Source organism: Peromyscus maniculatus, chromosome 3, assembly GCF_049852395.1.
Source record: "Peromyscus maniculatus bairdii isolate BWxNUB_F1_BW_parent chromosome 3, HU_Pman_BW_mat_3.1, whole genome shotgun sequence".
In the NCBI taxonomy this organism is placed as follows: domain Eukaryota; kingdom Metazoa; phylum Chordata; class Mammalia; order Rodentia; family Cricetidae; genus Peromyscus; species Peromyscus maniculatus.
This window is the reverse complement of record NC_134854.1, coordinates 64,913,461-64,940,571: the sequence shown is the minus strand read 5'-3', so window position 1 is coordinate 64,940,571 and position 27,111 is coordinate 64,913,461. Positions and strand designations below refer to the sequence as shown.

Below are 27,111 nucleotides of genomic sequence, written 5' to 3'. Positions count from 1 at the left end.
CCATCTCCCCAATCCAGGAGCCTGACTTTTAAAATGCTTCCTCAAATAGCATAAAGTATTACAATACTGAAAACTACTTGGCACATAGGTTGTTAATAGACATCAAATAAGCCGATCAAGTGGTAGAGTCTAGATTTACCGTCATGCAGTCTGACTCCAGAACAGACTTAAAATCTGATACACTTTTTATAAAATTATGCTGGGTTTTATTTATGTTTTAATGCTTAATTTCTACGAATTCCAACAGTGCTTCTCTTTTTAGTAGCAATATCAAATACTTAGAATACCCTAGCATTTAAAAACAGTGAAACCTAAGGAGTATAATCTTCTTAAGGGGCTCCATGGTAGTACACATGCATGGACTTGGAATGGTCCCCAGCACTATTAAAAACAAAACAAAACAAAACTTAAGGATTAATTCGATTGGTGAGATTTTAAAAATTAGTGGCCAGTACCCTAGGCATAAAAAGGAAATGTCTGAGCAGCTCTCCATTTCTACAAACTTAGAAATAGCTTATCAAGAGCAATGCTCTGAAAAAAAAAAAAGAAAGAATTGCCCACCCTGTGTGGTAAGTAGCTGGAGATGCCTAAATGTGCATCTTGCCCTGTGACATTAAAGGCAGTCAGTACTCAGCTATAGGGAAATGCAATTAAAATGGCATCTACAGAAATATTATTATATTCTAAAACATGATCATATAATCTGAGTTCCAGGCCAGCCTGGTCTAAACAGCAAGTTCAGGCCAGCTAGGGCTATGTAGTGAGACCTTGTCTAAAAACCAAAAACAAAACAGAAAATAAACAAACAAAACCTGGGGCTGGAGAGATGGCTCAGTGGTTAAGACGACTTACTGCTTTTGCAAATGATTTGAATTCAGTTTCTAACACTCATGTTAGATGATTCACAAGTACCTAAGTCCAGTCATAGGGGATTCAGTGCCCTCTTCTGACCATTGCAGGCACCTAGCTAACACCTACGCAACACATAATTTAAAAATAAAAGTGAGAGGCTAGAGAGATGGCTCAGCTATTCTTCCAGATGACCTCAGTTTGTTTTGCAATACCCACGTGGTGGCTTATAACCATTTGTAACTACTGTTATGGAAGTTCCCATACCTTCTTCTGGCCTCCTAAGGTACCAGGCATGTAAGTATTACATAGAGATAATATGAAAGCAAAATACCCATGTACATAAAATAAAAATGGACTAGAGAGATGGTTAAAATTCAGTTCATAGCACCCCCACTTTAGCTCCAGAAAATCCGATGACCTCTTCTGACATTTGAGGACACCAGGAATGCACATCCACATGGTGCACATGTATACATGCAGGCAAAACATGCTTACACAGAAAATAAATCTAAAAGTAAAAAAAAAATGAAATCTTAAAAAATGGAGATTACATTTGTTTTGTGTTGAGGGGGTTGTATGAAGATGCATATCTTTTTTTGTTTTGAGACAAGGCATTACTATCTTGTCCGGCTTGGCCTTGAATTCCTGGGCTAAATCACCTTCTGGTTCAGGCTCCAAAGTAGCTGAGACTACAGGCACCCATCACCACAGCTAGATAAAAGAAAATATTTCTGAAAATAAATTCGTTTCTTCAGGCTTCCCTTGCTTCCCGTTCTACTGAAAAGAGTTACATCAGAATTAAAAAAAAAAAAAAAAGGGTGGAACCATCGTTGAGTTCTTCAGAAAATACAAGAAACTGTTGTCATCTTGTGTGACGTAATAAACCTCATGAGTCCAGAGCATAGAGGGTGTGTGCCTGTCTGGTCTTAATTTTCAAAACATATAATCTGAACTTCTGATTGTGGACATGTATGCCAGAATTGTCACAGATTCTTCTGTAGACGGGAAATCTAAACGATCAGGACTCTTTCCCAGTGGGCTGCTTCTCTAGAGAGCTCTGCAGGAGTAAAGGAAAACATACATTCAAATTGGCCTAGTAACCTAGCCTAATAGTGTTACAATGACACCCCACGGGAGTAGTCCTATGTATAGCTCACTTCCTCCTCTTGTATATGTAAGAAAGTACTGATGGACTCAGAGTTTTATTTATTTAGCCTCAGTGGTCGTCTGTATCCCTTCAGATCATTTAATCCACAGGTGTTAGCCCTAATACCAGCACCGGCTTCTTCCCTGGCTGCAGACCTAGTTTCTTCTCCAGAACAGTCACTCTTACTTCTACACCTAAGTCACGAGATTGCCTAATTTTTCTTTTCTAAAGAAAATCATAGACTAAGCAAGCCTTGCAGTTCTAGTTCTGATTTTTCCTTCCTTCCTTTTTTTGAGAAAAGATCTCACTAGAAGTCATGAGTCTGCCTCCACAGGCATGGGTCAGCACATCCAGCTCTCAGTTAATCTACTTCATACTCCTTCCCTCCCAACCTAACATCCAGGAAAGAAACTCAAACATGTAAAATGCCCAAACAGAAAAACCAAGAAGCCAAAGAACATGCGAACAGAGGCAGCAAGGACCTCGATCTCTCCTTTTTCCCAAATGAGTAGCCCTGTCCACTTTGGTTTCCAGTCTTCCCGGACTGGGGCAGGTGGGACCCTAACAAAGTCCTAGACCTGCACCCACCTTTCCTTTGAGTGACTTACACGTGTTCTTCCTGCTTAGCTGACCTAAGGGAGTGGGCCTCCCACCAATCCCTCCCCGAGGAGCGCCCAAGCCCCGCCCCCTGGGCAGGGCTAGGCGCCTTTGTTCTCCCCGCACTCTTTCTAGGCCTAGGCGCTCCAGGCAAACCGAGTGGCAGCCGGTGATTGGTGGTCGCGGCGCAGCCAATCAGAAGGGGGCACCTCATGCTAGGGCTCGGAGTTTTAAACGCGGAGCTGCTGGGCGCGCCGACGCACAGGGCTCCGGCGGCGGGGAGGTGTCGGTGTGGGCGGGGCGCCACGGCTCTCGTCCCGATTCGCGCGGGGATTGGCCGGCCCGCGGCTTCCTCGCCACTAGCCAATCGCCGAGCAGAACTTCCTGGAGGTTTTGCTGCGCTCCGGCCTCGCTCGGGAGGTCCGTGAGAGCTCCGCGGTGGCCCGTCCCTGCAGGCCTCGCTCCGCGCCCCACCATGAAGCTCCGGAAAGCCTGGCTGTTGGTCCTGCTCTTGGCGCTGACACAGTTGCTGGCTGCGGCGAGCGCTGCCGATGCGCAGGAAGGTGAGCGGGTGGGCGGGCCGGCGCTGGCTGGGAACACCTAGCGTGGGTTGCAAAGGGGCCTGATAGGGTGCTTCACTCACTCACACACACACACCCTTGCGAAATTAGTGACCCGGGCGCAGCGAACTTGCTGGAGTTTTAGTGTAGTACCCAGTCAAGGGGTTTGGGTCTTATGAATCCCTACTCGAGCCTAAGACGTGGAGGGATTTGCAACTGGCCTCTTCATTGCTGAGATTTGCTCCTCTGCCCAGGTGAGTAAAATTTCCTGGAGAATACTCCGATGGAGGGAAGGTCAGACGTTGTTTCCAAAACCGGTTTTAGAAACGGGATGTAGGCGGGAGAGCCTCTAGTTGGACGTGTAAGAGGCAGTTGCGGATATCGGGCATCTACTTTCCAAAGTGGGATTTGGAAATAACGCAGGCTTTGTTTTCGTCTTTCGTGGAAACTGGAGCTACCATTCCTTCTACAAACATTTTATTCAGCACCTGTTTGCCAGTCTCTGCACCGGGTTTTGAGAGTCGAGGTTGATGAGGCGTGTACTGTAGTAGGAACAGTGCATGTAACCCATAGACGTATGCCTCCGCCTTTTCTTCGAAATCATCTAGCCGAAAACATGAGAACTTTGAAATTAGGAAGTACTAGTTAAAATCGCTGTTCCTAGAGAACAGATCTGATCGACACCTTTCCCATTCTAACCACTAGCTTGTTACTCTTATTCTAATATAAACAAACCCCATTTTCTAAGATTAGTGTGTAGGGGGGAATGTGAACTTTATACTCTTAGGTTGAGTAAGATCCGTGGTGGATCATTGATTCACGAGTCTTTGCTCAGGCAGAAAAGTAAAAATGAAAAGGGAGCCAAGTATCTGTCCTGCCTACAAGGATATCTTGGTACTTTTATCCAAACCGGCTGAGTGTTCCTTTCTTATAGAGACCCAAAACACACCAAAATAGGAAGAGGGCAGAAGCAAGTTTTTCACTTTTTATGGCAGAATAGACTTGGGGAGTGGTGAGGAAGCCCACGTGAAAGTTTGAGAATTGTCGGTCGATGGTGGCGCACACCTTTAATCCCAGCACCCTGGAGACAGAGCCCGGCGGATCTCTGTGAGTTCGAGGCCAGCCTGGTCTACAGAGCAAGATCCAGGGCAGGCACCAAAACTACACAGAGAAACAAACAGAAAATAGGGGCTGAAGAGGTTAAGAGCATTGGCTGCTCTTACCGAGGTCCCAAGTTCAATTCCCAGCAACCACGTGGTGGCTCACAACCATCCATAATGAGATCTGGTGCTCTCTTCTGACCTGCAAGCATATATGTAGGCAGAACACTGTATACATAATAAATAAATCTTTAAAAAAAAAGTAAGTTTGAGAATCAATGTGATTTGGTGGATACTTTTAGAACATAGCTAAAAACAAACAAACAAAAACCCCTGGTTTTTGAGGCAGTGGTCTGTTTTAGGGTGATTTTTGTTTCTTTGAGACAGGGTCTCATTATATGGATTGGAGCTCACTACTAGCCATGAACTCAAGAGATCTGCCTGCCTCTGCCTCCAAGTGCTGGGGTTAAAATGCTGTGTAGTGTGAAATTTTGAGAGGCCTGGGTGAGTAGACTTCAAAGGCTGTTTAGACTAGCCAGTGACCTATCTTTTGGGTCACTGGTGCAGTCCCTGGGAAACAGTTTGCACTGGGTGAACCCAGGAATCTGTTGTGTCTGGACCAGTGACAGCCCTCGTGGGCTAGGTCCTCAAGTTTGGTGGGGCTGGCTGTGTGGTTCAGTGATACCATCACTTACCTAACATGTACAAGGTATTGGATTCCATCCCCAGCACTACAAAGGGAGAGAGAGAATTCAGCTTCACTCACTGGTGCTTGGTCCATACTAAGTATCATTTGTAATAATTAATCATTAGTCACCTTTCTTTTTCTGTTGTTCACTATTTACAGTTTGATGTTGGCCTAAAGAGTGTTTGTCTGGCTGATAGTAGCTCCTCCTTGGCAGGGTGGAGTGTGGCCCACTGAAGAAGCAGGGGCATCCTCCGAGTCAGTAACTGCCAGTGCCTGGTCTGGTCAGGGATGCAGTGTTATCATCAGATTTGTTCAGATGTTGTTGAAAGGGATTCCAGTAATCTGGTTCCATTCCCCACCTTTCAGGAGTGGCCAGCCTTACACTGTGGGCTAACTAATGTGAAGGGGGATATGGAATGTTTCGTTTGCTTCATGCTAAGGAAGACTGCACCCTTTCAGAAGGCACTGGGAAATTTCGGATATATTTTCTAGGCTAGAATGTCGATTTTAAAAGTGACATCCAGGCTGGGTGGTGTGGTGCATGCCTTTAATCCCAGCACTCGGGAGGCAGAGCCAGGCGGATCTTTGTGAGTTCGAGGCCAGCCTGGGCTACCAGGTGAGTTCCAGGAAAGGCGCAAAGCTATACAGAGAAACCGTCTCATAAAACAAAAAACAAAAACAAAACAAAACAAAAAAGTGACATCCAATCTGGGAGTATAGCTGAATTTGTGCAGTGCTTGAGTCATGAGTATTATACATGAAGCCCCCAAATTCAACCACTCGTACCACTTAAACTAACCATGGTGACATGTACTTGTAATCTTAGCATTCCAGAGTTGGAGACAAAAATCAGTTCAAGGCCATCTTCTGCTGCATATGAAGTTTAAAGAGAGCCTGGGATACATGAGATTCTCTAAGGAAAAAAAAAATGAAGCCTAGTGAGAAGTAATCTGTAGTAAGATGTGGGGTGGTTAGCTTTCAGGACTGTGTTGGTTTCTGATAGACAGGATTAAAAACTATTGATTGAAGATGTAATTCAGTGGTATAGCACTTACCTCAAATGTGCAAGGCCCTGAGTTTGATCTCTCCATGACAAAACAAAAAGACTAATAGAGCTAGTCCTCTTCTCAAATTGCAGAGGTATCAACCTTTCAGTTTTCCAAATTGGGGATGGGGTTGGGAAGATGGGGTGCTTTTCACCACTAAACTGTCTGGCTCCCCAAATCATCATATTTATCTACATGCTTATTTTTTTTATTTGAGACAGGGTTTCTCTGTGTAATAGCGCTGGTTGTCCTGGACCTCACTTTGTAGACCAGGCTGGCCTCAAACTCAGAGATCTACCTTCCTCTGCCTCCCAAGTGCTGGGATTAAAGGGGTGTGCCGCCACCACCTGGCTATTTATTTTTTAAATTTTGTGTGTTTGGGTATTTTGCCTATCTGTGTGCCTGTGTATGCACCATGTGTGTGCAGTGCCTGCAGAGGCCAGAAGAGGGAGCTGGATCCCCTGGAGCTGGAGTTAAAGACAGTTGTGAGCCACCAGGTAGTTGCACGGAATTGGATCCCAGGCCTTCCAGGAGAGTGGAAGCGCTCTTAGCCACCATCTCCCCAGAGCTCGGGTGTGTTTAATCAGGAGAGGTCCCCGGTAGTAGTAGTGATGAACTTACTGTGCAGTCATGCAGTAAACAGCTACCCTCGTGCTGTCAGACGTCAATCAGGGATCCATATCCGCTCTGCTCCGCTCTTCCTGGATACACACCTGAGAGCCTGTCCCCTTGATTCTTCCCTGTCCTTAACGCCTGTTTTGATGGTGCCCAGGAGGAAGCAGTGGGCGAGAGAAGCACAAGCCAGCTTGGTTTCTACTCTGAAAATGGGCATTTTAGAGCTATTTCTCTTACCTCTAACAAAGGAAGAATGCAGGTCTAAATTGAAGGGAAGGATGTGCAAGGCAGGAGAAGGTAGTGTGGAGTTGGGGGGAAGTGAGTAAAATGTGACTAATAGAGATGAAATGGAGGTAGAGTTTTTATAATTTTACAGGCTGGTAAATTTCATCAAAGCTGACCCCAAAACCCCAGAGCTTCAGAGTTGTGAAAGAGCGGTGTGGGTGTAACACAGGGTCTCCTTGTACCCACAATTATAGAGCCAACGCTCGGTTACTTAATACATTCCACAAGTCTCAGGGGTCCCGGGATCCTGGGAACAGGTTTCAGGCCCTGAGTGCACTCACAGTCCCAGACAGTAACTAGCAGTGTTCTTGACTGAGCTTCTGAAAAAAGAGTTGGCCCTTTGACACGTTCTGGCTTCAGGGTGAAAGGAGCAGTGTGCTTGCAGCACATAGATCTGTGTACTGCCGTTACACACACCTTTCATCCCCTCACTTGGGAGGCAGGGGCAGGTTCAAGGTCAGCCTGGGCTCCTCTTGGTGTAATGCACGCTGGTTCCATACGTCTGTAAAGCTGTTGTCTCAAAGCCTCTTCCTCTCTGAGTATTACTCAGAGCTGATTTGTTGTTGTTGTTTTTTGTTTTGCTTTGTTTTGTTTTCGAGACAGGGTTTCTCTGTGCTGTTTTGTAGCCCAGGCTGGCCTCGAACTCACAGAGATCCGCCTGCCTCTGCCTCCCAAGTGCTGGGGTTGAAAGTGTGCGCCACCACCGCCCAGCTTCGGAGCTGGTTTTCTAAGAAAAGCGTATGTCTCTGTCTTCTTCTCCTGAAGAATAAGACCTATGGGCTGTTTTTAAAGATGTGAAGTAAAAATGACAGAGCTTTTTCAGAAGTAGAACTTAGGTACATACCAGAGAGTGAATCCTGGGTTTCTGCATATCTGGGGGGAACAGGCAGGTAAAGTGTCACTGGGGAAGGTTTATTGAGGTCCTGGAAAACAGGACAGTGGACTTTGAGCCCATGGCATGCTGATCCTACATCTATGTCCTAGGGCATTTGAATCACCCTACATGGTATGCAGACGTGGAACAGGATTTCTAGGATAGAATGTACAGCCCCCATGACTGGTTTTGAGAGTTTGGGCTGCTGGCAAAGTTGCGAAACAGTCGTGAGTTTTCTAACCAGCATGGGTATTTTCTGGTCAGATGCTTCAGATACAGAAAATGCCATTGAGGATGAAGAGGAGGAGGAGGAAGATGAAGAGGAGGAAGATGACTTGGAAGTTAAGGAAGAAAATGGTGTTTTGGTCTTGAATGATGCAAACTTTGACAACTTTGTGGCTGACAGAGATACAGTGCTACTGGAGTTCTATGCACCGTGGTAAGCACCAGCACATCAGTCCTCACAGCTGCACAGCCTCTCTGATGCGTGCTTGACCTCCTCGGTCATTCAGGGCCTAGTCGAAATGAAGAGTCTGACTGCAAGAGCTCCAGCTCTTTCCTGTTTTCTAGTACTTTATTTTATTATTGTGTTTTTAGATGGCTATTATTATTATATTCTTGATTATGTTATTTTGTGTATGTGCCATGGCGTGCTTGATGTAAGGACAGCTTGCAGGAGTCATTTCCTCTGTCATTGCGGATCCGGGAGATAGAACTCAGATCATCAGTCTTGGTGGCAAGTGACTTTCCCTGCTGTGCCATCATTCCACCAGCTCTAGAACTCCAGCTCTTGATGTCAGAGTATTGGGAACTAGAGGCTCAGTCCTTGCTCAGCTGGCAGCGGCAGCCTTTAGCCAGCCCTCACCGTAGAGAGGTAGTGTGTTCCTGAATAGGCTGGCCAAGGCAACCCCAGGTGCAAGCTGTTGACCGACCGTGGGGATATTTTGTTGTTTCGTTTTTTGTTCCCATGTGCAGAGCTTTGGGGAAGCAAATACAAATTCTTTTCCTGTTTTACCCCTCACGACTTAGTGCGTGGAAACTGTTATCCCCCTGACTTCTCTTCTGCTGCTTTGCATTTCAGAGCCCTCTGTTCTTTTCTCTTCCTCCTGTGCTCTCTCTGTTTCGCTTCTGGGGTGGTAGATGTTCTCACATTAGTTTTCTAATATGTGGGGTTAAAGCATTCCATTGTTTTCTATAAAATAACAATCCTTTTAGCAGTTCTGAGGTTATGTTCTTGTTTTATAGATAAGCTATTTTTATGCTTTTTTATTGCAAGAGTTCTTAACACTCTAGATTGAGGGCCCCAAAGAGCTTTTTATGTGGGTCATGTTTATCATTTGTTGTGTTAGAAATTAAAACAAGGGGACTGGAGAGATGGCTCACTAGTTAAGAGCACTGGAACCTGGATTCAATTCCCAGCATTCACATGGAAGCTTACAACTGTCTATATGTAACTCCAGTTCCAGGGGATCTGGCACCCTCACACAGACATAAATACAGGCAAATAAACTAACATCCAAAAAAAAAAAAATCAGTGCAAATAAAAATAAATCTTAAAAGAAATTAAAACAAAACCAAAAAAATTTTTTTTATCGTATTTACTATTATAATGTGCGTGAGAGTGTAGTGTACTTGTGCCATAAAGTGTGTGTAGCAGTTAGAACTACTTTTGGGGGTCAGTTTTTGCCTATCTTGGGATCCAGGAATTTAACTCAGATCCTTGGGCTTACACAACAAGCTTTTTTAACCACGGAGTCATCTTGACAACCCTGAATAAAAAGTGATGCTTATTAGTTCATTTTTAGCAACTTTCTTTTTGTGGTTCTGGGAATGTAACTCAGGGCCTTGAACATGTTAGACAAGTGCTTTACTGAGCTCTACTTCCAACCTACTAGTTTATTTAAAAAAATTTTTTTGAGATTTATTTTATGTATATGGATGTTTTATCTGCATTTACATCTGCACACCAGAAGAGGGCGACAGTTCTCATAGGGCTACAGTTAAAGATGGTTGTGAGCCTCCATGTGGTTGCTGGGAATTGAACTCAGGACCTCTGGAAGGGCAGCCAGTGCTCTTAACCACTGAGCCACCTCTCCTGCCTGGTAGGTCATTTTCAAATAACAGTAACCGTTTACATGTTGACAGACTGCTGATGTCCTTGTAAGTCAGGAAGCATCTGGGAAATGCCACAATGTGTTCAGATTGAGTGTAAAAAAATTCCTATGTGAAGAATTTAACCTCATAGACCCCATAAAGAAAGTCACTGGCCAAACTTTTAAGACAGATTTGCACATGAAACCAGCTTCCCCTGTACCCTGTAAACAACTAAATACATAGATGCTTAAATCCCTTTTATAAAATGCCATGGTATCATATATGACTTGTATATACCTTCTCATATTCTTTAAATCATGTCTGGTTATTATCTGGTTGTTATTTAAATAGTTACACTGCTCTGATTAGGGAATAATGATAAGAAAGTCAAAATCAGTACAGATGCGGTAGTTTGTTGCTGCGCTAGAGGTCAAATGTGGGGCCTTGCACACAAGGCAAGCACTCTTGTAGGCAGACATTTCTGTCCCACCAACAAGTTCCCAAACCACACAGAGACTTATAATTAATTATAAATTCTCATCCAATAGTTCACACTTGTTACTAGCTAATGCTTACATTTTAAGTTAGCCCATATTTATTATCTACGCTCTGCCATGTGGCTTGGTACCTTTTCTCAGTACAGCAATACAGCAAGTTCATCCCCTCTCTGCTTCTCCTTGTGATTCCCGAGACTCCGCTCCCTTCCTCCCAGTGTCCCCTTAGTCTGTTTCTCCCGCTTAAACTTATCCTGCTTAGCTATAGGCCAGTCAGCTTCTTTATTAAATCAATTACAGTGACATATATTCACACAGTGTAAGGGAATAGTCCACATTTCCCCTTTTTGTTTAAATAAAAAAAGGAAGGTTTTAACTTTAACATAGAAAAATTATATATATATAAAAAAAAAACAGTTATCAACTAAGAATTGCACTTACAATGTCCAGTCCATTTGTATTTGGCATGTTTGGAGAAAAAACTTCATTATTTATCTTATCTTTGTGAGTTTAAGGTTTTATACCTAATTTACTTTTTTCATAACTAAGGAAAACTTTTAAGTCTGATTATTTAGTCTTTAACTCCGTCAAAGACCCCAGAAAGATGTAATGTTAACTAATGACAGGGACATCTGGCTGCCTGGACAGTAACCCAGAGTTTTTCTGTAATGTTGGGGCATCCAACTTGGGCTTATAGGCCTAGTATACCTGACAGACATTTTTGAGAAGCAGAGAGTTTTAAGGTCTGTCCTATTTTGTCTTGGCAAAGTTTATCAGTTGCTTTCTTTGCATCCTGCTAGTCCAGTTTGGATAGTATCATGTCAGTAATTGAGGCATGGGCAGTCTTTTGCCCAAATGGCTAACTTTTGTCATAATGACAGCAAACTCCTTGCAGAGATTCTTTGATGCTCATCATCTTTTTTTGAAGTAAATTGGTACTGTCAGGAGCAGACATGTCTCACTGTCATGAAAAACTTTAGGCTATTAAACATACTAAATGCCATATTCTGTAGGTCTTTAAAGTGTTTGAAGACCATCTATCTATCTAAATATATCTGTTTAGCCTTAACAACATACCTAATATGACAAGTTTGATTATTACAGATGACTACTAGCCTGTATTTTTAATTTTACATTACATTTTTAAATGAGATGAGTAAACACAATACCCCAAACAAGAGTAGAAACATTCATATAGTATAACAAAAATAATTTTAAGTTTGTATCAGTAAACCAGAATCCATACCTATGTAAAAATATTTTGAGATTAATAGTTGGTTTTTTTGGATTAAAGTAGATTCAATAATCTACCCTTTTTTCCTATCATTTCTGTATCATATCCTCCTTTCTTCCTTTAGAAAGAGATGTTTGAGGTGGGTGGTGGTGGTGCATGCCTTTAATCCCAGCACTCGGGAGGCAGAGCCAGGTGAATCTCTGTGAGTTTGAGGCCAGCCTGGTCTACAGAGTGAGATCCAGGACAGGCCCAAAACTACACGGAGAAATGCTGTCTTGAAAACAAAACAAAAACAAAAAATAAATTAAAGAAGAGATCTTTAACTCTTTTGTTTAGCTTTTTTTTTTTTTTTAAACTATGACCAATAACAGCTTGTAACCAAACCCCCTAAACAATGACAAACATCCATAATCCATCTCTTGGGAATATGGGTGTTGTTCTCTAGACTACTTCCTGTTGTCTGTGGGTGGTGGTATCTTTGGAGGAACCTTGAGAAAATCAGGGTAATGGTTAAGTCTTGGCTGTAGTAGTTTGTGAGACTAGACTATCTCAGCCAGCAGCCTTGAAGCTGTTCTGGTTTGCAGAATTCTGAGGAGATTGTGACAGGAGCATTTTGAAATTCTGGATCACCCAGGCCATCTGTTTTCATTGGTGTCTGGTCCCCTTGTTCTGAAAATATATAAACTTTTAAAGGTAACATACATATCTGTATTAATACAAGTATAGACTGTGTATTGTACACAAGTTAGTCAAAGATGATTTTTTTTTGTTTTGTTTTATGTTTGAGTAGGTAAAATATATGTTATGTGGGTTTTTTTGTTTTTGTTTTTGTTTTGTTTTTTTCAGGTTTATTTTTTATGTCTGTAGCCAGAATTTTCAGGGGGTCTTCCCTGATCAAACCTGATCCATATCACCCTGGAATAAATCCACAGCTTCTCGTTTCCTGTGGAAATAAAAGCCTAACTTCTTCCCCAAAGCAACATACCTTTTGACTTCCATTTTGACTTCTAAAATATATAGGTTGGTTTAATCTAGCAGCTTTCATAATCAAATGTCTCTTAGCAACTCTTTTATTAGCAATCAAAAATTTAAAGACAGCACAATAATGTACAGCATCCAGTTTCTTTGTATTTCTCGTCTTTACATGGCTTTTTTAAAAAAATTTTACTTTATTCCTTTTTAAGGACTTGAATGTTTTTAAACTATGTATTAGTCTATGACTCTCTGCCCTTTCTCTTTTCTCTCCCAAGCCTATGGATATTTTTAACCCCACTGTAACCTGTTTAGAGGTTTTTTTTCCCCATTCTGTCTTTGCTGAGCATCAGTATTGTTTTTTGATCACATGAGACGAATCTTTAACAATTGTGTCAGCCACCAGCATTGCTCAGCTTAGCGAATGGCACCAGTGCATGATGGTTGTTGGGAGTTGGCTCCTTCCACCCTCCTTTTCCTGAGAGCTTAGCTTTATGTTGGAGGCACTGCCTGGAGTCATGTTTATTGTCCCAGCTCTGGGAAGTTGTTGTGTCTTTAAAGAGCTGTGCCCATGTTAGCCCCTAGCCACAAGCCAGGAAGCTGTCCTGTTTACTGTTAGCATCGAGCCTACCCAAGGAAAGGTGGTTGGTTACAAAGAAACCAAGTTTGGTTCCCTTTTTCTGTGTTTGGGAATTTTTTTTTTTTTAAGCTTTCTCAGGTTTTATCTACGTTGCCCGGCAGTGGGCGCCATATCCTGCCAGCAAGTTTCCAAATAACCACACAGAGACTTACTATTAATTATAAATGCTTGGCCAGTAGTTCAGGCTTGTTACTAGCTAGTTCTTATATTTTAAATTAACTCATATTTCTTATATACATTCTGCCATGTGTCTGAGTAGCTTTTCTTAGTATGTCTGTCTCTCAATTCCCGAGACTCTGCCCTCTTCTTCCCAGCATCCTCTTAGTCTGGTTCTCCCACCTGACCTTATCCTGCCTTGCTATAGGCCAGTCAACTTCTTTATTAAACAAGTCACAATGACATATTCACATAGTGTAAAGCAATATTCCACACACTGTACCACTTAAGCTACATCCACAGTTCTTGTTTAATTTTGATCCATTCTGTGAATGGGCTCTTATGGACATGGAGGGCCAAGTGTAATAGAAACAGTCATGTAGGTTTAGAGTTGAAAGTATTTGCCCAAGGCTAAAGCTAGAATTCACAGCTCCTGTGACTTTCCTTATTTGTTATGTGTGGTATGTCTCAGCTACAAGTCTTTCCATAAAGCCTCCATTTCTTAAAATGTCTTATTAGATTTCAATCTCCATGGATACAGGTAATTCTTTTTCTTCTTCCTTTAATTTCTTAGGTGTGGACATTGCAAGCAGTTTGCTCCAGAATATGAGAAAATTGCCAGCACTTTGAAGGATAATGATCCTCCCATTGCTGTTGCAAAGATTGATGCAACCTCAGCATCCATGTTGGCGAGCAGATTTGATGTGAGTGGCTATCCCACCATCAAGATCCTGAAGAAGGGACAGGCTGTTGACTATGAGGGCTCCAGGACCCAGGAAGGTGAGCACCAGGACTTGAGCTGTTGGGGAATGGTGCCTCCACATGCCCATATACACACATGTGAAAGAAAACACATGCATACTCACACACAAAAATTATTGTCTTCAGCCAAGGACATGCCTCCTTTCATGCTTTAAAAATATACATCCATACATGGAAAAAGAAAAAGATAAACAGATCGCACCCAGCTCTAAGCCTTGGCTTCCAGGCCCATTTTGGAACCTTTATAGCCGCATGTGTCAGAGTGGATTCTCATCCCTGTTGCCATACCCTCTGTGTGAATTTTAATATGTGGGTGTGAGCGGTTCATATAGTGAACATGTGGAGATGCGTCTCATGCAGCCTTCAGTTTGAAGACTGTTCTTTGGCAGCAGTGGTCTCCTTGACTCTTGGTGATATCTGTAGTAAAGAGCAAAGTTTACAGCTCCTGGTTCTAAGAATCAAATATATATTTGTGCTGGGAATCAAACCCAGAGTATCTTACATAGTAAGCAAAAGTGTTCCTGCTTGCGCTGCCGCCGCCTCCTCAGCCTTGGCCTTATATTTGTAGTTTTGATTTTTTTTTTTTTAGCCAGGGTCTCACTATGTAGCTCTAGCTGTCCTGAAACTCACTCTGTAGACCAGGCTGGCCTCAAACTCGTAGATAACTGCATGCCTCTGCCTCCTGAGTGCTGGGATTAAAGGCGTGTGCTGCTTACCTAGCTGACCTATTTATTTTAAGAATGTGTTATTTTCCACTTCAGCTATTGACTCCATTTCTGAGAAATAGGTATTTATCTTAGCTATATTTTTAATTAACATTTTTATTTCATTTATTTATCTGCATGTGTTACGGTTATGAGCATGCCACGGTGTGTATATGGAGACCAAGAACAACTTGTAGAGGGTGGTTCTTTCTTGCCATTGAATTTTTCTATTTTTTTTTTTTAATATTTCATTTTTTCATTTTACAATATCATTCAGTTCTACATAACAGCCACAGATTCCCTTGTTCTCCCCCTTCCTGCCCCCTCCCCTTCCCCCCAGCCCACTCCCCATTCCCACCTCCTCCAGAGCAAAGCCTCCCCCGAGGACTGAGATTGACCTGGTAGACTCAGTCCAGGCAGGTCTAGTCCCCTCCTCCCAGATTGAGCCAAGCGTCCGTGTATAAGTCCCAGGTTTCAAACAGCTAACTCATGCAATGAGCCCAGGACCTGGTACCACTGCCTAGATGCCTCCCAAACAGATCAAGCCAATTGACTGTCTCACCTATTCAGAGGGCCTGATCCAGTTGGGGGCCCCTCAGCCTTTGGTTCATAGTTCATGTGTTTCCATTCATTTGGTTATTTGTCCCTGTGCTTTAACCAACCTTGGTTTCAACAATTCTCACTCATATAAACCCTCCTCTTTCTCACTAATTAGACTCCCAGCGCTGAATTTTTCTAGATTTTTTTTTATCCATGTTTCATGATGCCTGTGATGCTTGTGCTAGATACACATGGCTGAACACGTACATAGTTTCTATATGTTACAGGAATGTTGCAAGATTGATTAATAATCTTCTGACTTAGTCACGGTTCTATTGCTGTGAAGAGACACCATGATCAAGGCAACTCTTAGAAAAGAAAGCATTTAATTGGGGGCTCACTTGCCGTTTCAAAGGTTTATCCGTTATCATCATGGTGGCAGGCAGGCAAGCATTGAAGCAGTTACTGAAAGCTACATCCTGATCCATAGGTGGAGCGTGAGACTGGGCCTGGCATGGGCTTTTCAAACTGCGTAGCCTACCCCCAGTGACACCTCCTCCACACCTCCTGTCCTTCTCAAACAGTTCCACTGATGGGAGACCAAGCATTCAAGCATAGGGAATATTCTTGTTCAGACCACCACATTTTTCTTAATGAAACCCAGCTGGAGGTGACCACTGAGGGTTTTCCTGCAGCTGGTTCAGTCTGGGAATGGAGGAAATCACTCAGTAAAGTAGATTGCATACCACCAAGAGAAGGCTACAGTCTTCAATGACAGCAGAAATGGCATATTGGAAATGAGACCTTCTGACTTGATTGTCTTCCCAAATTCTGAGGTGGCTCTGATTGAAGATCAGCTCAGCAAGTCACACATTTTCTACTGTCTTTGTGGATCCTGGCACTTTGTCCCCACTCTCCACCAGCTTGTGGGGTGAGGTAAAGTACTGGCTAGCTTGAGTGGCAATACCTTCAGTCTCTTTTGTTTCTGTTTTATTTTTTAGAAATTGTTGCCAAAGTCAGAGAAGTTTCCCAGCCCGACTGGACACCTCCACCTGAAGTCACGCTTTCGTTGACTAAAGACAACTTTGACGATGTTGTGAATAATGCAGACATCATTCTGGTGGAGTTCTACGCCCCATGGTACGTTGGCAGTCGGGTTCGTGATACAAAGGTAGTGAGTGTTCAGCACCCTGCTAAGCACTGATGAAGAGTTGCAGGCCACAGCCAGCACAGGTTAACACAGGGGCAGCAGTCTGGAAGTGTGCTGGCTATAGAGGAAGTCAGGGGAGTGCATATGGAAGGAACTTCTCCTTTTAAACTGTGTTATCGTGTGTGTGTGTGTGTGTGTGTGTGTGTGTGTGTGTGTGTGTGTGTGTGTGTTACAGCAGGTATGTGGCAGTAAGAGAACAAACAGCGCTGTGGAGTGAGTGATCTCCTTCCACCTCTGTTCGGGGGAATTGAACTCCAGTTGTCTGCCTTGCATGACAGGCACTTTTACCTACTGAGCCGTCTTTCAAGCCTGCTTTTTGGTTCACTACATACCCCAGGCTGGCCTCCCAACTTGGAGCAGTCCTCCTGCCTCGACCTCCTGAGTTCTGGAACTCAGGCATGTGTTACCACACCTGGCTGAGAAAAGGCTTGTATAACTCTGGGAGCCCCCGAACCCCCCAGGAAGTGGCCTGTAGCACCATTTGTCCTGGTGCATTCTTCACCCCTCAGCCAGGGCTTCTTAGTTTTTAGCAGACTTGGCATTTTTCAGGATAGTGGCACAGAATATTTGTTTACACTGTAAAGATGTGTGTCTGCCTAAGGCGCCTGCTGCTTGGTTTATTTAATAAAGAGCCAAATGGCCAATAGCTAGGCAGGAGAGAATAGGTGGGACTTCCGGGCAGAGAGAGAGACTGGGAGGAGGAATCTAGGCCCATTTTCACCAGAGACTGAAGAAATGAGACCAATTGTACAGAACAGAGGTAACCGAGCCATATGGCAGAATGTAGACGAAAAGAGACAGTTTGTTATAAGAGCTAGTTGGAAAAAAGCCTAAGCTAAGGCCAAGCTTTCATAATTAATATTAAGTCTCCGCGTTGTTACTTGTGAGCTGGTGGCCCAAAGGAAAGTCAGACTACAGGATGGGCCATGCAGACTAGAGACTGAATTATGAAGTCTGGATGTGAGCAGAAGGCATTAAAAGAGTGTCCTCAAGTGTCTGCATGGGTGAGGCCCCAGAGTGTCAGCAAGGAAAAGAAGCTTCTGGGCCTAGAATCAGCAGGTAGAGGCTGTGGTTGATGCCTAGCACAGGGGTAGGGTACCCTGGCTCCAGGCAGTGCCTGTGTGAGCCCAAACTCTGCAGCAGAAACCACTCTGTCAGTTCATCGTTGGGTGTACAGATGAAATGACAGCACAAGAGGGTGACAGAGAGGAAGGTGGCTGGGAGGGGGAAGGAAACAACCTTTATTGGGGGGCAGGAAAGCCCATGGCACCCCTGGAACCCTACTTACACTGCTCTAGAAGGGACCTGGCATCGGTGGGGGACATGGCATTGTACTAGCGGACCACTTACCCTTCTGGTTATGACTGTGTTGTTACTATGAGGAAACACCACAACACAGGCAGCGTACAGAAGAAGGGGTTTATGTGGCCTTATGGTTCCAGAGAGATAAGGGTCTGTACCATGGCAGAGTGGAGACATGGCAGCGGGTGTAGGAAGCTGAGGGACCACATCTGGAACTGTAAGAATGAAGCGGAGAGCAACTTGAAAGTAGTGGGAGCCTTTTTAACTCTGAAAGCTCTCTTTAGCGACGCAGATTCCTCCAACAAGGTCACAGCTCCTGAGCTTCCCCCAAACAACAGTACCAAATAGGAACCAAGCATTCAGATGCCCAAGACTATGGGGTACATTTCATTCAAACCACCGCAGTGACCACTCAGGAGCTACATATAGCAGACCCTGAACCTAGCCACCTCATTAAGTACCTCATAAGCTCATGGCACCTAAGAGGGGAGTTATCTTTTCTTACAGATAATTTATGTGTTGTAGGATGTACCTTTAATTAATTAAGGACCTGGTCAAGACAGTGTTAATGTTAACCGGGAGGACCTGAGAACCTGATGTGTCTGGGTCAGATAAGAGTCATCAGGGTCTTATGGTGTAGATTGTCTGTTTCATTTATTTACATTTTGTTTGGTGGTATGTATACTGTCAAAGGTCAACCCGGGGTGCCAGTCAGCTAGGCATGTGCTCTGCTGCTACTCTGGCCCCTAGATAGTCTATGCTAACCATAATAATCTTAATTGCAGATGCCTCTGGCCCGTGGTTCTCTCCTGCTCTGGTTGGTTTGCCGGAGAAGAATTTGTCACACTGATTCTCTGTTCCTTTGTTCATGTTGTTGGCTCTCTCAGACTTCACATCCGGCTAACCTGTTGTCTTGTCTTCACTCAGTGGTAGATAAAGGCTAAGAAAGCAATGGCTGTCACTGAAGCCATTCTTGACTTGTATCATTGGCAGCCTCCAGTTCCCAACCAAGAAAATCCTCTCCTTTCTCAGGACATTGGCTCTCTAGACTAAGATTGTTTTACTTTGTACCACTGTAGACAGACGAATCTCTCTCACTTGCCTATTCCCGAATAACCAGTCAGAGCCTTACTATTAATTACAGACTGTTTGGCCCATGGCACAGACTTGTTATTAACTAGCACTTAGAACTTAAATCAACCCATTTCTAGTAATCTGTATATTGCCACGTGGCTGTATAAAGGCTGTGTTGCTGGTTTGCTGGCTTCTTGCTCCTTGGGTGGCTGGATGGTGTCCTCCTGACTCTGCCCTTCTTCTCCCTGTGTCTCTGCTTGGATTTCCCGCCTGGCTTTTATCCTGCCTTGCCATAGGCCAAAGCAGCTTTATTTATTAACCAATGGGAACAGCATATATTCACAGCATACGGAAAGACTGTCCCACAGCATACCATAGTTTGTTGTGCTTCTGTCTACATACATGGGCCTCTAGCATGTGAATGCCATGACAGGAAGCTCATGTTATTAAAAACTTGGCTAGCCAGGCAGTGGTGGTGCACACCTTTAATCCTAGCATTCAGGAAGCAGAGGTAGGTGAATCTCTTGAGTTCGAGACCAGCCTGGTTTACAGAGCAAGTTCCTGGACAGCGAAGGCTACACAGAAAAACTTTGGGGGAAAAGCAAACAAACAAAAAACTTGGCATGTACTGTGGGGCCTGTCTTGGAGACATTCCAAGATTTGGTGGATGTAACTGAGTTGCTTAGGAACATGAGAGTGGTCTCTGCACCTTAGCTAGTAAGTGAATCCATGCTGAAACAAGTCCCTAATGGAATTGACTTCCTTTTGGCAGGTGTGGACACTGCAAGAAACTTGCCCCTGAATATGAGAAGGCAGCCAAGGAGCTCAGCAAGCGCTCTCCCCCAATTCCCCTAGCCAAAGTTGATGCCACTGAACAGACAGACCTGGCCAAGAGGTTTGGTGTCTCTGGCTACCCCACTTTGAAAATTTTTCGAAAAGGAAGGCCTTTTGACTACAATGGCCCACGAGAGAAATATGGTATGGCTGCTACCTTCCTCATACTGTGTGGAAAGGGAACTTCCTTTATACAGCTGGGAGCTAGAGGATGAGGTCAGCTGCAAGGACCTTCCTCAGACATGTGCTCTGCTCCTAGGAATTGTTGACTACATGATTGAGCAATCTGGGCCTCCCTCAAAGGAGATTCTGAACCTGAAGCAGGTCCAGGAGTTCTTGAAGGATGGAGATGATGTAGTCATCATTGGGGTCTTTCAGGGAGACAGTGACCCAGCCTACCTGCAGTATCAGGATGCTGGTAAGTACTGACAAAACAACATGCCCTGCCACACTCCTGAGGCTTTGGGGAAGTAGGCTGTTTTGCATACAATTAGCATAGTGGTAGGTTATTTGTCCAGTACACATGAGGTCCTGGACTCAAACTGTAGTACCATAGTACTACAGAAAGAGTAAGTGTAGCAAATGGCTCCATGGAAGAACCAGTGTGTTACCTTTGGGAGTAAGCTTTCCAGCCTTGGGCTAGGGCTGTAGGTCAAGTCCTAGTCCTAGTTAGTGGGTTGCATAATCACGTGCTAAATGCATGCAGACCAGCTGCACCATCTCCCCCATTCCACACAGTCACATTAATTTAACTTATTTGCCTTGCTTCTCTCCTGAGTATCTGTGCAAGAAAGAACAGCTCTTGGGAGCAACACCTCTGACCTGGGTTCAAGTCCTGGCTCTTGCTAGTTATTAAAACTATGGCTACAGACTCACTCCATCAACCCAGGGTTGGAGATTTTCGGATCCTCCTTACCATTTTTTCCTCAGCTCCCCTTTGACACACACAAAGCTTAGTCTACATTACTAAGTACACTCTCAGCATACCACTTGCCACCTCATGCTGATTTCTCTGAGGTACAACAACAGTTGTGTGTATACTTCCAATTCAGGCTGGTGATTTGTCTGTTTATTTAGAGAGACAAAACCTCTCTGTGTATCCCTGGCTATCCTGGAACTCATTATGTAGACCAGGCTGGCCTCAAACTCAACAGAGTTCTGCCTGCCTCTGCCTCCCAGGTACTAGGATTAAAGGTGTACACTGCTATGCCCAACTCAGTCTGGTGGTTTGTCAAAACTTCAGAGAGGAGCTCAGTTGAATTCATGTTTCTTTGGTCTTAATTGGTTAGTTAACGATCATCTATCTGTTCCTGACTAATCAGGAAGAAACTTAGCTAGGGAAAGTCCAGCCTACCCAGGGCTTTGGCCGAATGCAGGGTCCCTAATCTCAGGATGACCACTTGAAACCTCAGTGTCGGGTCATTGGAGTATGAGATACTTGAATGTCCTCTGTGAGGTCCTGTCATCCCGAGTGCCAGTTTGCTACTTGTCGTAGATGGAAGGTGACATTTGCTCTAACAGATAGCTCTAAATTTCTATGAACATGATTTTTGTATTTCTGAAAAATTCTAAGATGGAAGACTTAGATATTACGTCTGTGCTGAGTTTTAAAAACAGGCTCCTGGATATTTAAAAATAAGCTCTGGATATTGTCCATTCAGAATTTACGGTGGTAGTCAACCCTTCAGGCCCTTGCCTGGCCAGTGAGGCTCATAACCCTGGTATCTAACAGGTTAATTCATTCTGTTAACTTGTCAGCTAACAACCTGAGAGAAGATTACAAATTTCACCACACGTTCAGCACTGAAATAGCTAAATTCTTGAAAGTCTCAATGGGAAAGGTGGTGTTGATGCAGCCTGAGAAATTCCAGTCCAAGTATGAGCCCAGGAGCAATGTGATGGATGTTCAGGTGAGTGAGGGCTCTTCAGGGATGTGAAGCATCCTGTGTTATGCTGTGCTAGCCCCTGGGTACTCCACATGCACCAACACCTGGACTTGGAAATGTGGAGTGTTTTCTCTGCCCACAGGGTGTGGCATGCATGTCTTAGTTACCGTTTTATTGCTGTGAAGAGATACCATGACCAAGGCAACTCTTACAAACACTGGAGCAGTTGCTGAGAGGTACATCCTGACCCATAGGCAGAGAGAGAGAGAGAGAGAGAGAGAGAGAGAGAGAGAGAGAGAGAGAGAGAGAGAGACTGGGCCTGGCATGGACTTTTGAAGTCTTCAAGCCCACCTCCAGTGACAAACTTCATCCCACAAGGCCACACCTCCTAATCCCTCTCAAGCAGTGCCACTTCCTGACTACCAAGCATTCGAATATATGAGCCCTATGGGGGCCTTGCTTATTCAAACCACAGGAAGACCACAGTGTCCTCAGAGTGAGTGGTTCCACGACTCCTTCAGATCTTCTTGTTTTCATCTGTAGTCAGTGACCATGTAACCAAAGAAGGATCCTCATTGGGGCTGTGGACCGTTATGGTCAGACACAGCTCTCAGATGAGTGTGCTCCCAAGAGGGGGTCTGGATTGTTAAGTTTTTTAATTGTTTTTTTTTTTTTTTTTTTTTTTTTAGAATTTGGAGGCAAAGTTGTTAACTTTTTTTTTCTTTTTTTGGCGGGGGGGCGGTGGTTGCGACAGGGTTTCTCTGGAGACTTTCCTGGAACTCACTGTGTAACCCAGGCTGGCCTCAAACTCACAGATCCACCTGCCTCTGCTTCCTGAGTGCTGGGATTAAAAGCGTGCGCTGCCAGCACCTGGCTGGAAACCATTTTAAAAGGAGATGGTTTTGTTTGCTTGGTTTGCTTTTTCAAGACAGAGTTTCTTTGTGTAACAACTCTGGCTGTCCTGGAACTTGCTCTGTAGACCAGGCTGACCTCCAACTCACTGGGATCCATTTGCCTCTGCCTCCCGAGTGCTGGGATTAAAGGCGTGTGCCACTCACTGCTCCTGGCACTTCAGTACATTCTTAAAGGGATCCTTATACCCCAGAAAGGTTACAGGGTTAGGTGTTAAAGGGCTACATTATTGAGCCCAGTGAAGTACAGCCACCTGTTTATGGCCGCACCAAGCCCTCAGAACAGTCTCCAGAGAAGAGATGGTCTCGGTGGTTGAGCAGCTCACCCACCATGTCGCTTTGTCAGGCTCTAAATTCTAATTTGAGGCTTCACTGCTCTCTAGTACAACCTGAAGATTAAAGGTGTGGTTGGTTACTTGTGGCCTACAGCAAAGCTTTGCCTGGCCACCTACTAGCTGGAGTTTTATCTATAAAATGGACTTCAGGCCTCTTACGGAGCCTGGTTGACTGAATATGGAAAGACCTGCACAGGTCAGTCTGTGTGTGGTGACTTTTTAAGACTCTTAAAGCGCTTTCTCGTTGGGCTTTTGAGTTCAAATCAACAGAAGGGGTCTGTTAATGTTGACTATGGAGAGGGAGTTACTACAGTGTGATTGGAGGGGGGCAAGTGAACAAGGCCCCTGGCCCCCTGTTCTGAACCCTCCAGAACATCTGCGTCTGACAGTGACGCTGACGGCACATTAGCTAAAGCTCCTCCTTTGTTCGGCTTTCCCTCACCTGTGCCCTCTTTGAAACAGGGCTCCACAGAAGTGTCAGCCATCAAGGACTATGTGGTGAAACACGCCTTGCCCCTGGTGGGCCATCGGAAAGCCTCTAATGACGGCAAGCGGTACACCAAGCGCCCCCTTGTGGTTGTGTACTACAGTGTGGACTTCAGTTTTGATTACAGAGCTGGTGAGACCCTACCAAGGCCTTTCGGGGGTGGGGGCTGCAGATCTTACTCTAGAGCCCTCAAATTAGTGGTGTGGACATATTTTACTTATAGCATAGGATTTTCAGTTGAGCCTTATAGTACCTCTTCTCCTTCCTGTTACAGCAAAAGGGGAGTCAAGAGTCAAACCTAGGGCTAGAGAGATGGCTCAGCAAGTAAAAACATTCAGTGCTAGCCTGAGGACCTGGGTTCAATCCCCAGGACAGAGGTGGTGGACAGAAAGCCAATTCCTACAAGTTGTTCTCTGACCTCCACACACATGCTCTTACAGCATGTGCCTATTCATGCACATGCCCGCAAAATAAATAAATAATGTAAAAATTAAAATAACAAGAAAGAAAATAGAATTTAAAAAGAAAAGAGTCAAGCCTAGTGCCTTCTTAGAGATGATGTTGCAGATCTGGTGCTGAACCAGCTTCTGGCTCCAGACAGCACTGTGTCCCCAGTGCACAGCCCTGCTGGGACTTAGGTCACCTGCTCACACGGTGTGGCTCGACCCAGAGTGCTTTTCTGTCCTGTGGAGGTATATCTGGGATCTATGCCTTGTCAGAGAACATCAGTGCCAGAATCCTAAATCTCACAGTCCAGGGCAGGACTATTACTGTGCTCAGCCGCTTAGTCCACAGCCTTTGTCCATTGCAGCTACTCAGTTTTGGCGTAGCAAAGTCCTGGAGGTGGCCAAGGACTTCCCCGAGTACACCTTTGCCATTGCTGACGAGGAAGACTATGCCACAGAGGTGAAGGACCTGGGGCTCAGTGAGAGTGGAGAGGACGTCAATGCGGCCATCCTAGATGAGAGTGGGAAGAAGTTTGCAATGGAGCCAGAAGAGTTTGATTCAGACACTCTCCGGGAGTTTGTCACAGCTTTTAAAAAAGGTGAGTTGAGCCCAAAGTCTCCCTTTGGGGAAAACACAGAACCTGCTCAGGTCAAAGGAATATCTGGCATCCTGCAGTGTGCAAGGGGGCGTGGATATGTGTCAGTAGGTGCTTGCTGTGGAAGCAGGAGGCATGCTGTTCAAATCCCGAACACTCATGTGAAAGGTGCGCGTGGCCACACATGCCTGTAACCCCAGCACTGGGTGACAAAGACGGGTAAATCCCTGTAGCTTCCATGCCGGCAAAGGACTCTGCCCCACCCCCTCCTCTCCCCTCCGCAACAAACGATCAAGAAAAGGGTGGCAAGTGATAGAGGAAAGCACCTAATGTCCTCTCCAAAGCCGCCCGCAGAAAAAGACCCAGTAGGTTCTCTACCATTCCCTCCCCTCCCCACTCCTAAGTCCAAAGCAACTCATTCTCTGACTCCGTTACCTGGAGAAAGGCTGGGTGTGTCCCCGCAAACTGAGTCACCAAGGCAACTTAATTGTTACTTTGGAACATTTAGGAGGTTTAGTTTTGTTTTTCCATTTTGGCAAGCTTAATATTTACTTTGAAAGCAAAAGCCAGGTGAGAGTTTATTAAGTAGCATCAGCCTTAAGAAACTGGTTGACAGGGATTCCAGGGGGCATCTCCAGATGCATCCATCCCAGACAGACAGGGCACAGTCTGGGTACAGCTGAAACCTCTGTGACTTCAGAACTTGACTTGGTGTCTCTCTGTGCCTGTTCCCACCACCACCACCACTGTGCTCATGAGTCTGATTCTAATTTTTTCTCTCCTGTACCTCAGATTTGGGAGCCCAGAGACAGAATCTCTGTTCTTTGTTTTGTTTTTGATTTTTGAGACAGGGTTTCATCATATCTCAGGCTGGCCTAAAACTTGTGATTCTCCTGCCTGAGGCTCTCAAAAGCTGGTATTACAGTTCTGTGTCACTGTGTCTTGTGTTTCCCTTTTCCTTTGTTTTTGGTTTGATTGGTTGGTTTTGTTTTTGTTTGTTTTGTTTTGTCCTTGAGACAGGGTTTCTCTGTGTAACAGTCCTGGCTGTCCTAGAACTCACTCTGTAGACCAGGCCGGCTTTGAACTCAGATCTGTCTGCCTCTGCTTCCTGAGTGCTGGGCCTAAAGGTGTGCATCATTACCACCTGGCTTGGTTTTGGTTTTGGTTTTAGGAAAGGAGCTAGTATATCTTGGAAACATTTCAAAGCTCTTTGAAACAGGCTTTTAAACATGAGGAACACTTGATGTGAAATTCTCAGCATACATAATCTTTATTGATCTTGACTAACCAAAGCACCTCACTCTCATTGCTGGCCATGTGGTGTCTTACCACAACCCTTGCCCGTTTTGGACAGTCAGTTCTGGCATCACAGAGTTGATCTTGCCCCCACAGGGCTTTCGGGCTCTTGGTCCTAGTGCTGTCAGGAGCTCTCCCGCACTGGGTGTTGTCTCTGCTGGACTGGACTTTGCAGGGACCAGGGGAGCACAAGATGCTTTATCATGCATTGCTCATTGGTGGGGTAGGTTTTAGAGAGGGGGGCTAAGAACTGAGAGCCACTGATTCCGGTTGCCCGGGTGGCTGGTTCAGCTAGAGTACCAGAATCCGTGGCCTTGAAGCACTCACACCTCTTTCTGTTGTTGGCAGGAAAACTGAAGCCAGTCATCAAGTCCCAGCCAGTCCCCAAGAACAACAAGGGACCAGTCAAGGTGGTGGTGGGGAAGACGTTTGATGCCATCGTGATGGATCCCAGAAAGGATGTCCTCATTGAATTCTATGCACCCTGGTGTGGGCACTGCAAGCAGCTGGAGCCCATCTACACTAACCTAGGCAAGAAATACAAGGGCCAGAAGGACTTGGTCATCGCCAAGATGGACGCTACTGCCAACGATATCACCAACGACCGATACAAGGTGGAGGGCTTCCCCACCATCTATTTTGCCCCCAGTGGGGACAAACAGAACCCGATTAAATTTGAGGGCGGAGACAGAGATCTGGAGCATTTGAGCAAGTTTATAGATGAACACGCCACAAAGAAGAGCAGGAGCAAGGAAGAGCTCTAAAGGCCTGCTGGTCTGCAGGAGGTGGAGGGACCAGACACTGTAGTGGACAGCATTGGCCACCAAGCAATGAGCCGTCAGTGAAATGGCAGTGTCCTGACTTCTTTTTCTAATGCTTTGTTATGCCACTTCATGCTCTGAGTGCTGAATAGCCATGAATGACTTGATAGTTTAGACCACATTTTTTTGGAGGATACATCTATTTTTATCATTTGGGATCTGATTTGTTTGGTTTTGTTTTGTTTGGTTTTTAACCTTTTACTTTAGTATTTCCTCAAACAAGTTTTGGATCTTCTGTGTGAGAGTTTTTTTAATTTAAAGTTTAAAAAAATCTTTGCCAGATCATGTTGTTTGCCTTTTTCTTGTTCGAACAGCTTTTAGCTTAAAAGTAGATAACCATTGGTATGTTTGTTTCTGATTTCTTCCTGTTAATGGCACCAAGTGAGAACTCCCCTGCCACCTAGCCAGGATGGCATTTCAGCCTGACCTCTGAGCCATGTCCCTGTCCAGGCTGAAGCAGCATCACATGGTGGATGGACATGCTGGGTGTGGGTAGTGACAGTGTGACCACTACTGGTTTCTCTTACCAGTCCCACTGTTAAAATAAAATGAT

General features: G+C 44.7%; 1 protein-coding gene across 1 annotated transcript; it reads left to right on the top strand.

Moving 5' to 3' along the window:
• The first annotated feature begins 2,793 nt into the window (after positions 1 to 2,793).
• Pdia4 (protein disulfide isomerase family A member 4) lies at positions 2,794 to 26,843 on the top strand. The gene is made up of 10 exons (XM_006995420.4): positions 2,794 to 3,159; positions 8,029 to 8,203; positions 13,929 to 14,134; positions 16,362 to 16,500; positions 19,719 to 19,924; positions 20,040 to 20,198; positions 21,539 to 21,690; positions 23,375 to 23,531; positions 24,211 to 24,444; positions 26,086 to 26,843. The coding sequence occupies exons 1-10, from the start codon at positions 3,072 to 3,074 to the stop codon at positions 26,499 to 26,501; spliced, it is 1,932 nt and encodes a 643-aa protein (XP_006995482.1). The 5' UTR covers positions 2,794 to 3,071; the 3' UTR covers positions 26,502 to 26,843.
• The last annotated feature ends 268 nt before the right edge of the window (positions 26,844 to 27,111 follow it).

Coding starts and splice junctions, on each gene's coding strand:
- Pdia4 (XM_006995420.4), top strand. CDS start 3,072: ATGAAGCTCCGGAAAGCCTGGCTGTTGGTCCTGCTCTTGGCGCTGACA. Junction 16,501..19,718: donor GTGGAGTTCTACGCCCCATG/GTACGTTGGCAG, acceptor TCCTTTTGGCAG/GTGTGGACACTGCAAGAAAC. Junction 21,691..23,374: donor GCAATGTGATGGATGTTCAG/GTGAGTGAGGGC, acceptor TCTTTGAAACAG/GGCTCCACAGAAGTGTCAGC.